The 15,019-nt window shown below is 37.1% G+C and overlaps 5 protein-coding genes across 5 annotated transcripts in view; 4 read left to right on the top strand and 1 right to left on the bottom strand.

The window, feature by feature from the left end:
- LOC104805339 overlaps positions 1-599 on the top strand; it is a 2,088-nt gene extending 1,489 nt beyond the window's left edge. The window contains exon 5 of the mRNA XM_010529882.1: positions 5-599. Within this exon, the coding sequence (XP_010528184.1) occupies positions 5-362 (358 nt within the window). The 3' untranslated portion in view covers positions 363-599. The remainder of the gene's footprint in view (positions 1-4) is intronic.
- Positions 600-1,378: 779 nt separating this feature from the next.
- Positions 1,379-3,313, bottom strand: LOC104805331 (protein MODIFIER OF SNC1 11-like). Its single transcript, XM_010529869.1, has 5 exons — positions 2,971-3,313; positions 2,278-2,358; positions 1,998-2,126; positions 1,775-1,841; positions 1,379-1,657 (listed from the first exon to the last, which is right to left on the bottom strand). Exons 1-5 carry the CDS (start codon positions 3,246-3,248, stop codon positions 1,631-1,633), a joined length of 582 nt encoding a protein of 193 aa, XP_010528171.1. The 5' UTR covers positions 3,249-3,313; the 3' UTR covers positions 1,379-1,630.
- A 303-nt stretch (positions 3,314-3,616) lies between these two features.
- Positions 3,617-5,792, top strand: LOC104805324 (thioredoxin-like protein AAED1, chloroplastic). Its single transcript, XM_010529861.1, has 9 exons — positions 3,617-3,829; positions 3,915-4,056; positions 4,162-4,207; positions 4,412-4,471; positions 4,614-4,650; positions 4,771-4,850; positions 4,980-5,071; positions 5,221-5,281; positions 5,449-5,792. The coding sequence occupies exons 1-9, from the start codon at positions 3,655-3,657 to the stop codon at positions 5,506-5,508; spliced, it is 753 nt and encodes a 250-aa protein (XP_010528163.1). The 5' UTR covers positions 3,617-3,654; the 3' UTR covers positions 5,509-5,792.
- Positions 5,793-6,460: 668 nt separating this feature from the next.
- On the top strand, positions 6,461-8,718 carry LOC104805315 (RNA-binding protein CP29B, chloroplastic-like). Its single transcript, XM_010529850.2, has 5 exons — positions 6,461-6,930; positions 7,211-7,312; positions 7,795-8,124; positions 8,218-8,313; positions 8,392-8,718. The coding sequence occupies exons 1-4, from the start codon at positions 6,559-6,561 to the stop codon at positions 8,281-8,283; spliced, it is 870 nt and encodes a 289-aa protein (XP_010528152.1). The 5' UTR covers positions 6,461-6,558; the 3' UTR covers positions 8,284-8,313; positions 8,392-8,718.
- Positions 8,719-11,847: 3,129 nt separating this feature from the next.
- Positions 11,848-13,985, top strand: LOC104805307 (peroxidase 21). The gene is made up of 5 exons (XM_010529838.2): positions 11,848-11,967; positions 12,278-12,426; positions 12,538-12,717; positions 12,905-13,070; positions 13,447-13,985. The coding sequence occupies exons 1-5, from the start codon at positions 11,892-11,894 to the stop codon at positions 13,848-13,850; spliced, it is 975 nt and encodes a 324-aa protein (XP_010528140.1). The 5' UTR covers positions 11,848-11,891; the 3' UTR covers positions 13,851-13,985.
- Positions 13,986-15,019: the final 1,034 nt, after the last annotated feature.

The raw sequence follows: 15,019 nt of genomic DNA, 5'->3' as shown, positions 1-15,019 counted from the left end.
AAAGAGCAGAGAAGAGGCTCGGATTCCTGATGAAAATGCTCGAATCTTTAAAAGGGTTACGCAATACCGATGGATCAGAGCAATGGAGCTCCTCTGACGTTTCTTGTGAATCGTCATCCGCGGCCACTTCAGTGCCAAAGGACGAATTAGACAAAGAAGGCAAGATCCGATTCGCAAATCTGGAGAAAACTCGTGATGATAGCGATCTCGGAGACGATACGAAACCAGATCAAGTCACTGTGAATGGGTCCTCCATGGAAGAGAAGTCAAGTTCGGGGCTCGGAGATCTTTCTTCCGGTGAACCCTCTGGTGTTGCTTCAACCGCAAGTCATGAAGAGTCAAGGCCAGGTGATTCTAGGTGATTCTAGGTGCTTTGGTGCATTGGGACACGCAAGAGAAAAGGGTCCAGAGATCACTTTAAGAGAGAAAGAGGGCATTTGATAAAGGACCACATGGTTCATACATTAAGTGATCGTAGACATGATGAGTGATTGATGGGTCAGGCGCTTTGTGTTTCTCTTTTTTTGAATGTATTTAGCGCAAATATTGCATATTTTGATTTGAGAAAAATAAAAGTGTGACCTCTTCTTTGTTGGAAATAGTGAAGGCAATGGCGTGGGGCCCAGAGTGTCCTTGTGTCCCTTTTCAAACCATTTACTATATGAACAGCCAATGTTATAAACCGATCAGATTCTTGATCATGTTTGAGATCGAGTTCAACGGATGCAATTCCCTCTGTTTTTGTTCGAATTCAGCATTTATTTTAAAAAATAACCTATAATGAAATATATGGCTTTAGCCATGCAAAAAAAAGAAGAAAAAAACTACCTCTCTCTACGCCGTTTTCGATATTCGATTTGAGATCCGATTCTTTCGGTTTAACAAAATCGACTATTATTTTATATTCGGTTCGATTTTGATTGTGATTCAGTTACGGTTTTTGTTAAGAAAATATTAGATTTTAAAAATATCGTTTTTTTGGTTTTTTCTAAAATTCGATTCGGTTCGACAGAGAATTTTGGATGGTTCTTGTTGGAAAAAAAAATACCACATTTTTTGGATACGGTTACAGTAACGAAAACGTCCACCCTAGCAGGTACTACCCACCACCAAGTACTTTCAAAATGGTTCCTGTAAATTTAAATTTCTTGCATCTTAGTCGTTTCATTTCTTTATGAAGGACGCATGAAGCCGACATTCATGAGGAATGAATGCACACAACTGAGCCTAAGGCATGAAAGACGTTTGAAACTAAAACCAGGGCATGAAGCTAAAAGACTTGGTAGATGAAGAAGGGAGTTTTGTTCCTGATGTTGAGATGTGACGACACTGCCATTACGATGGTTGAAATGGGATTTCAAACTAATCGAACCCAAGATAAAGCCGCGAAAAATGACTTTCTTCCAAACATTCTTAATGGAGTGTTAGGCATGGAAATAGATGGAGTCCAGTCAGAACAAGGGATGATAATGTTAGCATTTCTACCAGGCAATGGAGAAAGGAATTAGACTTAATCTGCAACTGACACACGAAGAAAAATTCTCCCAAAATCCAATGAATAAAGAAGACTTCTCGAGACTTACCCCGGCGTGACGTAAAAGCAGATCATCTATACCACCGATTCACCCCTTCAAGCAGCTTTGCCTGTTACAGCAGCCTTCAAATTCAGAGAAAGGGCAAAAGAAATGTCAATTCAGTCGTAAAGAAAGCTAATAACTTTCACAACATGCGGGATAGCAGACTACAGGTTGACATGAACAAGCAGAAGAATGACCTGCTTGATGTCTCCGTTTCCGTTTCCTTTCACTTGTGATGGAGGACCAGATATGGTTGTTGAAAACCTGAAGATTGAGGACAAGAAAGAAGATAATAAAAAAAAGGAGGAAAGCCATAGATATTATGTGGGGAGGAAAACAGTAAATTTCCAAGCAGTTCCTCGAATGAGTTAACAATCAACAGTATAAGTGTGCACAGATCAGGACAGTTGTGAAATATACCTGATTGCTCTTGCTTTTCTTTTGTCTTCTTCGACTGATTCGTCTTTTGCAGGTCCACCAAATCTAGCAAGTCTAGCTTTCTTCTTTGCCTCATCATCGGAGGGTGCTGGTGGAACAGGGATTCCAAACCTGAGATTCATGTGATTAAAGTGATGATGGCCTATGGAAGGATAACGGGATTGGAAACCCATAAACAAGCAAGCAACCTCATATAAATTACATGAAAGCATGTTATAAAGAAATCGAAGAAATCCAAAACAGAGGGGGATGGAGGTGAAACCTCTCTGCTCTGGCCTTTCTCTTTAATTCCTCCGATGCCTTTGATGCTTCTGAACAAGGCAATTTAGATGCAGTTCCAAACCTGCATTGGGTTCAAATCAAATAAGGTCGATGGACACAAGAGATCAAGTGCTTATCGAATCTATGGTCAAGCATAACAAGAGAAAGCCTCTGAAAGTTATTATAAAGAGTGATACTACAACCCCTATCAGGTCAAACTTATCACATACAGGAATGGTAAATACAACAGAAAGGCACTAGAAACACCTAGCAGAAACACAAAGACCATTATTGAACAATGTCATATGCCAAAATGGTTTTTGATCATTGAACGAATTCAGCACTCAGAATTAAGATTCTGCCCGACAGTACTACGCGGAACGTCAATCATCTGTAAATACTGGAGGAGGAAGAGAAGAAACTAAGCCAGCAAACATCTCCATAGAACTGATTGCCAACAATGAATATGTCGTATATCTAATAAAAGCATAACCCAATTATCGGTTCCCAGGAGTATAGTGGAGCAACCACTTGATAGCAATAACGATCTCGCCGGAAGAAAAAGAAGAAAAAAAATGGAAACTAGGGCAGAAGCAAGATAAAGTCAGAACTCAGAAGCAACGAGAGAAACTGATATCAAAGAAGAAAAAAAAAGGGAAGGAAACCCTAGCTCCGTAACATCAGAAGGTATCACCTTTCAGCGCGTGAATTGCGCTTCTCCTCCTCGGAGACCTGCACCGGCATCCCAAACCGCTCGGCTCGCCGAATTTTCTTCTGTACGTCGGAGACATCAGACTCATCGACGCCCAAACCCGAAGGAGGAACAGAAGTGCTCTTCGAAATAATGCTTTTTTTCGGCATCTTGTCATCTACCTTGTCTGAATCAGAATTCGCCGCCATTCCTGAGGCCTCCGATGCTAAAACAGAACCTCCGGTGGCGACGCCGGGGAGTTCTCCGGAAACTGTAGTCATCGGCTGTCGAGAATCGCGCAACGAGTACAGAGTAGAAGCAGTAGAGGTACTCTTGCGAGGTTTGAAATGCGCGAAGACGCCGAGAAACGATGCACCTTTGCACAAAAAAAGAAAGAGCAAGTATGGGCCCATTGTATTTGAGCCCAACTTAAATGGGCCCAGTAATGTCGACCCATTTATAAGTGTAGGCTTAATAATTTTCAACCCAACTTGAGAATTGGGCCATTATTGCCCCTTGGTTTGGCTGACGTGGCATGTGCTTTAGCCACGTGTAATGCTCTCCTCCACGGATTGAGCCAACGGTTAGAAAATCGCCAGCGTGAATTTTTAAATCCATTGGCTGACCCGGTTTTAGGGGAAAAAAAAAAAAAAAAAAAAAAACCTCTCGATTTCTATTGGAGCAAAAATGGCGACTTCGCTCTCTGCGACGATCACGCCAATTACGTTACAGAGGAAACTGAAAGCTCATCCAGCAGTACTTCCTGTAGATTCTACCGGTATTCGCCGCTGGAGAAACACACCCGGCGTCTATCTCCGGCGGAGAGTCGCCGTCGTCACGTCGGCTGTTTCCGGCGCTTCAGGCGAGTTGAACAGTCTTAAATGCTTTTGAAGTGATCTAAACTTTTCCAGATTCCGGAATTCGTTGTTGTGTTCGTGTGTTTGCAGGAACTGGGACCTCGGCGGCTGGGCAAGACACTGTTGATTTGCTTGATACAGTGAAAGTGTTTGATTTGAATGGAAATGAGGTTCCGATTTCTGATTTATGGAAGGATAGGAAGGCCGTTGTTGCGTTCGCTCGTCATTTCGGGTGATTAATCTTTGGATTTCTTAGCGTTTATCTTCGTTTAATCAGATTAGTCTTACGGTATTTGAAGAATCTGGTTGCGATTTAGTTTTCTAACCATGTTTTCAGATGTGTTCTTTGTCGGATACGAGCTGCTTATCTCGAAGCGAAGAAGGTAATTACATGTCGAGCATTAGAATCTAAACGAACATATCAAGAACAGATTGTTTCTTTTAAATTGATTGGTGAACACATCGAAACTCTGGTGATTCGAGGGCCTGTTTGATTATCTGGTAATGTTTGTTCAACGATGGGATCATTACTGTGAAAATTTCATCAGTTGTGTGAATGTAACAATGTTGGTTCTGAGCTGTTTCAGGGCGTGATGGATGCATCTGGTGCTGCTCTTGTTGTGATTGGACCCGGCAGCATCGATCAGGTAGCATACATACATACAGAGTTTGAGAAATGTTTCGAATTTCTCTGCTACTTCTCTGCTTCCGAGTATGTTTGAAACTGGGATTTTGCATGTTCCAATGCCGAATCCCGTTGCTATAACCGATATTAATCACTAAATGCAGGCGAAAACATTCGTTGAGCAGACTAAATTCAAAGGAGGTATGCTTGTTAAGACATTTTCCATGCATTTCTGCACGTATTGAATCTGGAATTTTGATGTATTCCATTGTGCATCTCCTTTTATGTCAGCATTTTAATCTAGAGTCAATTTTCTTTCAGAGGTATATGCAGATCCGAACCACGCATCCTACGAGGCACTCAGATTTGTTTCCGGGGTTTCAACAACATTTACACCCAAAGTAAAGTAAACCTCTCTCGATATCTGCATGAAAGTTTAGGGTGCGATTTTGTTTTTATCGGACTAGTAACTCGTCAGTTTCAACAGAGGATATCATCTGGTCTCAGCAGCATGAATAACCATGTTTCAGGCTGGTCTGAAGATAATAGAAGCTTACATGGGAGGATATCGGCAAGACTGGAAGCTTTCGTTTGAGAAAGATACGGTGTCTAGAGGCGGCTGGTAGGACTAAACTATTCTTATTTCTTGATCAATTAAATGCAAAACACCTCCTTATCCGAATCACTCGTGTAAAGAAAACGAAGTTTCTGGTTTCGTCCTTTGCAATTCGTGGGATATGATAGATTATGATGATGATGGAACTTGTGCAGGCAACAGGGCGGAATTGTAGTTGCAGGGCCTGGAAAGCACAACATATCGTACATACACAAGGTAATGCGTTTCCCACAAGTAAAACCTCTATATATATATGAATGGAACCTCAACCGAAAACTGCATTTTTCTTCGACCAATCCGATTAAAAGGGCGACGGGTCGTATCGGTAACAAAAACATTGGACGTGTGTCTTAACAGACCGATCATTTGATGTGATTTGTTAGGACAAAGAAGCCGGAGATGACCCGCCAATCGAGGAGATCTTAAAAGCGTGTTGCTCGTGAAGGAGAAACGACGAGAAAGCAAGGATCCTTCAATCTCCACTCTTCTGATCACAAAAACAATTGCATTAGAACAAGAACCCTAATGCCACACCATTCAGGATAGTGTCTTACCACTATACGTACACACTACACAGAGGCTCTAAATAAGGAGCATCTTTCGAAACTTGATGAAATACTAGCGCTTTTAGACAAAGTTTGAAGGATAAGGATTTTCCATCGTAACAAAAAAAAAAATCCAAAAACCGTATTGATTTCCCCTTTCTTTGAAGTTCCCATCAAGATCAGATTTCTGTGGTGAAGGCTTTCACAGTGATTTGATGCTCAGGAAAAAAAAACCCATAGAAGCCCATTTGCCGAAACTGGATTATGGACCGGACCCGACCCGACTCAAAGCCTTAAACCCTAACATGAGAATTCTTTAAAGAAAATGAATATTTTTAGTAATAAAATCGAACCGAAATCAGAATAAGCCACCGGGCGGATAGACCTTTTGACGAAAAACAATCGCCGCCCTGAAGCTGATAGATTTCGGGTGGGAGAGGCAATGTAGAATAGAGTTCTTGAGCTATGTAAAACTTGTCACTCTGTTTAGGGTTTTAGAGATTGGGGGTTAGGGTTGACGAAATAGTTTTTTGTTACACTGCAAATGTTTATTGAATTACGTTGCGATTCGTGTATGGTCATAACTTTTTTTTTCTCTCATATCAAATACAAATTGGAGAATTGATGTTGAGTTCAAATATATAGAATTATATATGTGTATAACTATGAATTCTTTTTTGAAACTATTATTTGTGTGTTTTTTAATGTATATTGCAATAAAGGGGTAAAAGTTAATATACATTATTTTAGGTATTTTGTAAAAAAAAAAATCCGAAGAAAAAATATCAAGCGGGAGATATTTTAGGGTTTATTTTATACTTTTCTGCCCCATAAGTATCTCTCACTCGGTCGGTCACGGTGTTATCGCCTTCTCCGTCTTCTACCCTAAACCCTGAAACCTTATCCCTAAGAAGCACAGAGCAGTCAAAAAAATTTCAAGCGTTAGCCATGGCTGCCTCCGCTTCTTCTCTTGCACTCTCCTCCTTCAACCCTAAATCCCTTCCTCTCTGCGTCTCCAAACCCGCTTCGTTCTCTTTCTTACCTCTTTCCGTCTCGTTTAAACTTCAATCCGGACCCGTCAAGGCCTCTCTCTTCGCTTCCTCCGCCGCGAAATGCCTCTCCGCCGGTTATTTCCCGTCGCGGTTCGTGAGAAAAGTCGCCGTTTCCTCGGACTTCGAGGTGGAGGAAGACGGTGCCGAGGAGGAGGAGCCTGGCTTCTCTCCTGATCTGAAGCTCTTCGTGGGTAATCTTCCGTTTAGTGTCGACAGTGCTATGCTCGCTGAGCTGTTCGAGAGCTCGGGATCTGTTCAGATGGTTGAGGTACTAATTTATGGTTTTGCTTCAGATTTTGGGACACATTGCTGAATTCTCTCCTTGAATATGCTTGATTTAGCTTTCTAGGGCATGAAATCCATGTCCTTTAGGGTCCCAGTTCAATAACCTTGTGGATAAGCTGTTTCGGTGAAATGGGTCGTAAGCAAATCTGAAATTTTATGAATCTGTAACTGTAAAGATTGCGATGATGGTTTGAGTCTTGGTTGGGAACTGTGTTTGGTTATGGTGCTTGTCTCGTGTGTCGAAGTGACTCTCTTTTTTGCAGGTAATTTACGACAAGACGACTGGCAGAAGCAGAGGTTTTGGGTTCGTGACAATGTCTTCCATTAAGGAAGTTGAGGCAGCAGCTCGACAGTTCAATGGCTATGTAAGAAACTTCTCCTGTTCCTTGAGATAAACCTTCTCATTTTCTTCCATTGATGATATGATTTCCTGAGTACTTGTTGTTTGTGTTTGTATATGTGTTGTTTATGCTTCTGTAAATCTCAATCTACTGTTCTCTTGTTTTATTCAATTTGCATATATGATTGTGTTCGTATACGTCTTGAAAATGAAGATTCTGAAACTATATAATCATCTGTTTGGTTTGTGGAAATTTCTGAAATCATACTTTCCTCTACTCCAATAATGTCTATTTCCTTGACAGTTCATGCTTCTGCCAGGAGAAACCCGTAAAACTTATGTGTGATCCATGGATTTTCCTTGTGGATATGAATCTGAGATTAACCTCTGAACCTCTATACACATTTTTTCAACTATCTTCCCTTCTTGCTTAGATCCTGCAAGCTTCTCTCCAGCTTTTGTATGTTCTGATTGTTTTGACTTGTCCATTTCAACATGAAAATACAGGAATTTGAAGGCAGACCCTTGCGAGTGAACGCGGGTCCTCCACCAAGGAGGGAAGAATCCTTTTCCAGAGGGCCCAGAACCAGCTTCCCTGGTTCAGGTTCAGGTTCAGGTTCGGGTTCAGGTTCAGGTTCGTCAAACCGTGTTTACGTGGGCAACCTTGCCTGGGAAGTAGATGACATGGCACTCGAGAGCTTATTCAGCGAGCAAGGAAAGGTGGTTGAGGCCAGGGTCATATATGATAGGGACAGTGGTAGATCCAAGGGTTTTGGATTTGTGACATACAGCTCTCATCAAGAAGTGAAAAACGCCATCAGATCCTTGAACGGTGCTGTAAGTATCGTTCCTCTCTTTCGATCTTTTTCCATCGCTTATGACATACAATGCGAACAAAATCCCCCTAACTTGTTTTCTGTACGCTTTTAGGATCTTGACGGCAGACAAATACGAGTCTCGGAGGCCGAGGCTAGGCCGCCAAGACGCCAATTTTGAAGCACCCACGTCAGTGCCTATCCTTGGACGGTAGCACTCCTCCTAACCTCGACCCCTTTCTTTCATTCTGCCATTTCACACTTCATTCATCTGACTTTGTCATGGCAGGCACTTATAAGCATATGGGTTTTGTGGGATGATGATGATGCATGTTCAGACCGCATGCTCGGATCATGTCTGGGATGCATGAAGTGATGGAACGGTCCTTTCTGGGAACTTTGGGTTAGGGTTTTCAGGCTGAGGGCTCCTTACGTTCTCTGTCTATGTGAATGCTGGGATTGACTGCTTCGTTTTGGCATTGTGGCTTATGTTCAGATCCTTTTCGCCATGAAATTTGTACGCTGGTTGTTTTGTTTTATTTTATTTTATTTTTAAAGAAACCCGCTCTTATATTATCCACTTGTGTGAGTGTTAACAATAAAAAATCTTTTTGGATATTAGTTTCAATTAAATAAATAAACCACACCTTGTTTGAAACTTTTTGCAAACAAAACTATACACTAACAAAAAAAAAAATCAAATGTGATTCAAAAGAACAGGGAAAATAATTGAATGTCATTTTCTTATCGAATGTCCCAATTTAAAAAAAATATATATATTATCGATTCGGTTCTATTTCCACTCAATCCTTTGGGTCCATAATTGAATGTCATTTTCTTATTGGATTTGTTTACTTCCGAGTAGCATAATTAATTATCTTTCATAATTTAGTTAGTCATTAATGTAAAAAAAAACAACGTTTAATCCTTTATGATAATTGAAGAAATAATCTCTCAAACCACATAAATATATATATATTGTTGTGCTTTTATTGTGAATTGGTATATAAAACAAAACTCTTATCATACGTCGAAAATAAAGATCATTACATGAATTTTTTTTTTGGTAAAAAATACATTCATTATATTATATATGTATATAATGACAATGTGTATGTATATACCCTCGAGCAAGCAAGATCTTATCCTTTATTCGCGTAATCGTATATTCGTGTACGCGTTGCCATTTCATTTTTTTTTCAATATATGCGAATAATAAATAAAATAATTGTATAAGACCATCTCTTTTGCCACCTAATAGTGTTCTCGTAGAAAACAAATCAATGGCGTCTTACACTCAAGCATAAAAAAATAAGTACAAAACTATTATATTATGACAACTTTACCCCTTTTTTTTATTAAATACTACAATATTTTCTATTTTTTGGTATTAGGATTAAACTTATATATAATCGTATAGCTAAGTTGATTAACATTATGGAGCAGTTAATGGACTTATTCGTTCTTTTGTCTCAGTAGTTAATGGGTTTAGTCACTTAATTAAGCGATTAGAATCGTGATTATATATGAAAAAGCAAGATTTAAAATACCATCCACCACGTGAGTACGTGGCCACACTTCAACAGTATAGACTAGTTTTATAAAACGAAAATACGTTTAGAAGTCATCAATTTTTTTTTATACGTCTTTGATTGATGTATATGATTGATCAAATGCAGATATATGATACTTTTAAATAATATTAAATATTTAAATTATTTTATTGATTTAAAAATTATAAATAAAATATCCTATAAAAAAGATTTAAATTCTTCTGATATATGATTACAATTAAATCTCAATAATTGATAAAATAGAGACACATAATATATAATTGATAAATTTGAGATACGGTGTATAATTTTACGATATATAATATAGTAAGAAAAATTTTGAGTTGATTTTACGATTTAGAAATTATAGATTGATTTGATAAATTATTAGATAATCATCTTGGAGATATCAGTAAGTAATATTATGGGAATCTTATTATTTTGTAATTATTTGACCGTGACGTATGCCTAATCAATAACGAAATAATGGTTTGAAAATCTGAATATTATTTTGATTTTAAAAAAATGTCCCACACATCTTCTTATTGGACATTTTGGATAAGCCCGTGGACTACATGTATCCGATTTTTTTTGGATTTTGATTTAAATTCAGTGTCTATCAAAAAATATATATATTTATATTCTAAGAATTTTCCATTTCCATGCGAATTTTTCAATTATTTAATATTATATTCGGACAGAATTAATTTAATTTCAAAAAATGTATAAGCATCAATTGTATAATCAAATCCTATTTAAATAAGTTCATATGTATTTCCATTTAATTCGTTTATATTTTTTTTATATCCCGTATGTGATGGGACCCTGCATACACAAATAACTGTAAATGTCACGGACTAAACACGAAGTGGGTTCAGTATGTAAGCATTCACCGTCAAATCCCAAATATATAGATTTTTTAATTAATTTATATTTTTGAAAAAGCAGATTGAAACAAATTTGATCGGACATATAATTTACGTACGATAATTATATGAATTCCTGGTATTCTAAGGTATAGAGGAGATTTCAAGCACTAGTCGACCTCAATTCATATGAAAAAAAAAAGATCGAACAAAGTGTTACAATGAATTTACTTTTCACTAAATCGATTATCAAACTATAATAACAAAAAAATAGGAAATTTATATATTTTGCTAAAATAACAATGGTTCAATTTGTGAACGAATATCATAAAACTCTACAGGAAACACAAATCATATAAATATAAGAAAAACTTTAACGAGATCAAGTTGTTTTTAAGAAAAAAACAAAAAAAAAATCAAGAAATTCAACGAATGGCCAAATCCACAAGCCGTAGATTCCTAATGGTTACAAGAGCCATTTTAGAAAAAGATGAAGAGGAACTTAATTTTGAGCCACAATAATTTAGATATCATTTAGATATTCACAATAATTTTATTTGAAGAAATAAAAAGCATGTAGTAATTAATTATAAAAAGTTAATGGACGGTATATTTTAGCAAAGTGAAATTTATGAAAGTACCCATTAAAAATTAATGGGGGTTTTGGTATTTGCGGTGGTCGTTCTCACGCGTGCGACGGCTTAGTGCCAAAATTGTCAAACTTAATGGCTTTCAATGATCATTCGCAATTTGACTTTTTAATACTTGTTATATAACATTATTTATATTCATGTATACACCCACCTGTATGTATGTATGTATGTATGTATGCATGCATGTATGTATGTATGTATGTATGTAAGTAGACGTACGGATCTCGATCGGAGACATTACCATGTGTGGGCGTGTGTGAATGTGCGTTGTTATGGCAACAACATGATAGTTTATATCAATTTGAAAGAGGAATAGTTGTGACGAATAATTAGTCTAATCAGTCTCTATATTTTTTTAATTGTTGGGGTTCCTATTAAATTGCATTTAATTAGTCTCCTATTAATTGTACTCTCCGTTTAAATTGATTACATTAAATTTAAAAAAATAATAATAAGTTTAGATAATCATTGACTCTATATATGAAAGACAAACAGTGGAACAATCATTATGCGTGGAACAGAATCAAATTCCCAATAAGGTTAATTATATAATTTATATTCACATAATTATGGGAATATTATAACACATACACACACATGTATATATATATATAGAGAGAGAGAGAGAGAGAGGAAGTTCATCGAAATCTCTCTATATAAAGCCCTAACTAGAACACAGAGAGAGACACAAACACAAACATAGAGAGAGAGAGAGAGATGGCGAACGAGAAGCCAATGAATATCTCCACTTTCTTCTGTCTGTTATTACAGTTATTCTTCATCTTCAATCTCGGTAACTCCTCCTTCACCCAATCACGTCACTCCACGTGTCACCTGAATACCATCCAAAGATCGCAATTTTTTTATTATTATAATAGTGTTATTACCGTCATATGACATCTTGTAAGTTGTAACTATAGACCACACTTGCAAAGAAACATCGTCCATCTACAGAGAGATTAATTAACCATATATAGAGGTTAATCAAGATAAAATTAGGCCCGGTTTTTCCTAATAATTAATAATATTTTTTTATAAAGTAATAATTAATAATACTGAACTCTCGCATATACATATACATATATATATATATGTACGTACAGCAAGAGGGGAGCTACAGATGAACTACTACGGGGAGAGCTGTCCGAAAGCAGAGGAGATAATAAGACAGCAAGTAGAGACACTCTATTACAAGCACGGCAACACTGCTGTCTCGTGGCTCCGCAATCTCTTCCACGACTGCGCCGTCAAGGTCCCATAATCTAAATCTTTGGTCCGACGACTGTAGTATATACTTTACGTATATATGTGTCATATATGTGATGTTGTGTATGCATATGCGCGCGTGTGTATATATATATAGTCATGCGATGCATCGCTGCTGTTGGAGACGGTGGAATCGGAGCAGAAATCGGTGAGGAGCTTCGGGATGAGGAATTTCAAGTACGTCAAGACCATCAAAGACGCTCTCGAGAGGGAATGTCCCTCCACCGTCTCTTGCGCCGACATCGTCGCCCTCTCCGCCCGTGAAGGCATCGTCATGGTACATATACATACATATGCATATACATATATGATAGAATTTAAAACAGATTTGTACTCTCTTAGAGGCAAGGCAACCACACACGCGAGATATATATAGTATTATATTGAAAAGGGTTTGATATTGATTTTGAAATAATTGAATCAAATATTATAATTAATGATTTTATTGGATTTTAAAACTGTAGCTGAAGGGGCCGAGGATAGAGATGAAGACAGGGAGGAGAGACAGCAGAGAGAGCTACTTGGGAGAAGTGGAGAGGCTAATCCCAAACCACAACGACTCTCTCTCTTCCGTTCTCTCCACTTTTGATTCCATGGGCATCGACCTCGAAGCCACCGTCGCTCTCTTAGGTACATTTTATTTAAAATAATAGTATCATTTAATTAAAAAAAATGAATACTCACACAAATATATATATATATATATATCAATCGTACTTAATTCTTTTTATAATTTTTCTTATCTATTATTTATATTTTTATTATAAAGTGATATAATTTACATATCTCGTATATATATTGAATAGGACAAATATATATATATATATATATATATATATATATTATAATATCTAAACCGTTTATAAATGTAAACTCTTTATCTTATGCAGAATTACAAAAATCTTCTCCATGTATATAAATAAAAAAAATCTATGATTTTCTAATAATTTATCTTACGTATAATTATAAGAAAAAATCACTTTAAAATTTTTAAAATCATTTTCAGGAGCTCATTCGGTGGGTCGAGTGCACTGCGTGAACCTAGTCCACCGTCTCTACCCAACGGTCGATCCGACCCTCGACCCGAATTACGCCCAGTACCTAAAGGGCCGGTGTCCCACGCCCAACCCGGACCCGAACGCAGTGTTATACTCCCGGAACGACCGTGAAACCCCGATGGTCATAGACAATTTCTACTTCAAGAACATTTTGGAACACAAGGGACTGTTAACGGTGGACGAAGAACTAGCTACCGATCCCAGAACAGCTCCGTACGTGACGAAGATGGCGGCGGACAATGGCTATTTCTACGCGCAGTTCTCTCGGGGTGTGAGGCTCCTGTCGGAGACAAACCCTCTCACCGGCGACCAAGGAGAGATCCGCCGAGATTGTCGCTTTGTTAACAAGTGATGATGTGTCATGTGTGTTTGTGTTTTATTTTGATATTATGAATTATGGATGTGAATGGTTACTGCTGTCATGGGCCTGGGGAAAACGCTGTAAATTCCCGAAAAGAGAATGGGAATACTTGTTCAATTGTGCTCATGATAATTAAATAAAAATAATATTTGGATGATAAAAGGGTATCATCCTAAAAAAAATATTTTCTTTTTAAATTTGAAAGTTTATCGCGATTTCGATCCAATTATATAGACACCCTATATATATCATAATTAAATTATATATGAAAATGAAAAATAACCCCCACTAAGGCTGCTAAAAAAAAAAATTGGAATTCATGGGCCTAAATAATTTGGAGCCTATATATTGACAAAAAGAAAAAAACCAAGCCCATTTATTACGTGGAACCCAAAAAACGGGTTGGAGGGGACATTAAAAAAAATCCAACGGACTGACAAAAAATGTTAAACGAATTGATTATTTATAGTTTAAATCAAACCGAATTTAAATTGAATATAAAAAATAAAAAAAAATATATATGAAAATGCATTTTTTTAAAATTAAACCTTAAAGTGACCTAAATTAAAACAAAGAAATAATATAATATACAGTGAATTAATATTCGACATAAAATAGATATATTTTTCGTTAAAAAATAAAATTACCTTCAAAATTCTGAAAGCTCCATCACTAACTTCATCGAGTACAAAATTTAGTTTTTGATTGATTTTTTTCCCATGTTTTAACCTTATTCCTTTTTCCACCAAATTAAGCCAAAATAATCGAAAAGAGTTGCAAATATACCTTTTTCCATAATATATAAAGCAAGAGATTCATATAAAATTTTACTTTACTGTTAATTATGCCTGAAGCATGTATTTAATTTTATCTGTCCACCACTTTTAAGATTTATTATTTTATTGAAAGAGAAAAAAAATTATTTTCCCCTCACAAAAGTTTGTTGGACGAGTCAAAAACATGGGTGTAAAAGGGGCCGGTCCGGCCCAATCTAGCCCGACTCGTTTCGATCCGAGAAAATTTTAGTCTAGTCCAGTCCATCCCGTTTTTTAACGAGCAAAAAATAGACCAACCCAATCCAGATCACCTTAGCTCGTAAGCCAAACGAGCCGGTCCGCGAGCCAAATATATAATTTTAAAATAAAATTTAAATACTAAGT

This window comes from Tarenaya hassleriana, unplaced genomic scaffold (assembly GCF_000463585.1).
Source record: "Tarenaya hassleriana unplaced genomic scaffold, ASM46358v1 Cleome1, whole genome shotgun sequence".
Lineage (NCBI taxonomy): Eukaryota > Viridiplantae > Streptophyta > Magnoliopsida > Brassicales > Cleomaceae > Tarenaya > Tarenaya hassleriana.
This window is presented reverse-complemented; position numbering and strand designations above follow the sequence as displayed.

Excerpts from the sequence above, each read along its gene's own strand:
- LOC104805307 (XM_010529838.2), top strand. The coding sequence starts at position 11,892 with ATGGCGAACGAGAAGCCAATGAATATCTCCACTTTCTTCTGTCTGTTA. Across the intron at positions 12,718-12,904 it reads CCCGTGAAGGCATCGTCATG|CTGAAGGGGCCGAGGATAGA; the intron begins GTACATATACAT and ends TTAAAACTGTAG. Across the intron at positions 13,071-13,446 it reads AGCCACCGTCGCTCTCTTAG|GAGCTCATTCGGTGGGTCGA; the intron begins GTACATTTTATT and ends AATCATTTTCAG.
- LOC104805331 (XM_010529869.1), bottom strand. The coding sequence starts at position 3,248 with ATGACTACAGTTTCCGGAGAACTCCCCGGCGTCGCCACCGGAGGTTCT. Across the intron at positions 2,359-2,970 it reads CGCAATTCACGCGCTGAAAG|GTTTGGAACTGCATCTAAAT; the intron begins GTGATACCTTCT and ends AACCCAATGCAG. Across the intron at positions 1,658-1,774 it reads GAAACGGAGACATCAAGCAG|GCTGCTGTAACAGGCAAAGC; the intron begins GTCATTCTTCTG and ends CTGAATTTGAAG.
- LOC104805324 (XM_010529861.1), top strand. The coding sequence starts at position 3,655 with ATGGCGACTTCGCTCTCTGCGACGATCACGCCAATTACGTTACAGAGG. Across the intron at positions 4,651-4,770 it reads GCAGACTAAATTCAAAGGAG|AGGTATATGCAGATCCGAAC; the intron begins GTATGCTTGTTA and ends ATTTTCTTTCAG. Across the intron at positions 5,282-5,448 it reads ACATATCGTACATACACAAG|GACAAAGAAGCCGGAGATGA; the intron begins GTAATGCGTTTC and ends GTGATTTGTTAG.
- LOC104805315 (XM_010529850.2), top strand. The coding sequence starts at position 6,559 with ATGGCTGCCTCCGCTTCTTCTCTTGCACTCTCCTCCTTCAACCCTAAA. Across the intron at positions 6,931-7,210 it reads GATCTGTTCAGATGGTTGAG|GTAATTTACGACAAGACGAC; the intron begins GTACTAATTTAT and ends TCTTTTTTGCAG. Across the intron at positions 7,313-7,794 it reads CTCGACAGTTCAATGGCTAT|GAATTTGAAGGCAGACCCTT; the intron begins GTAAGAAACTTC and ends ATGAAAATACAG.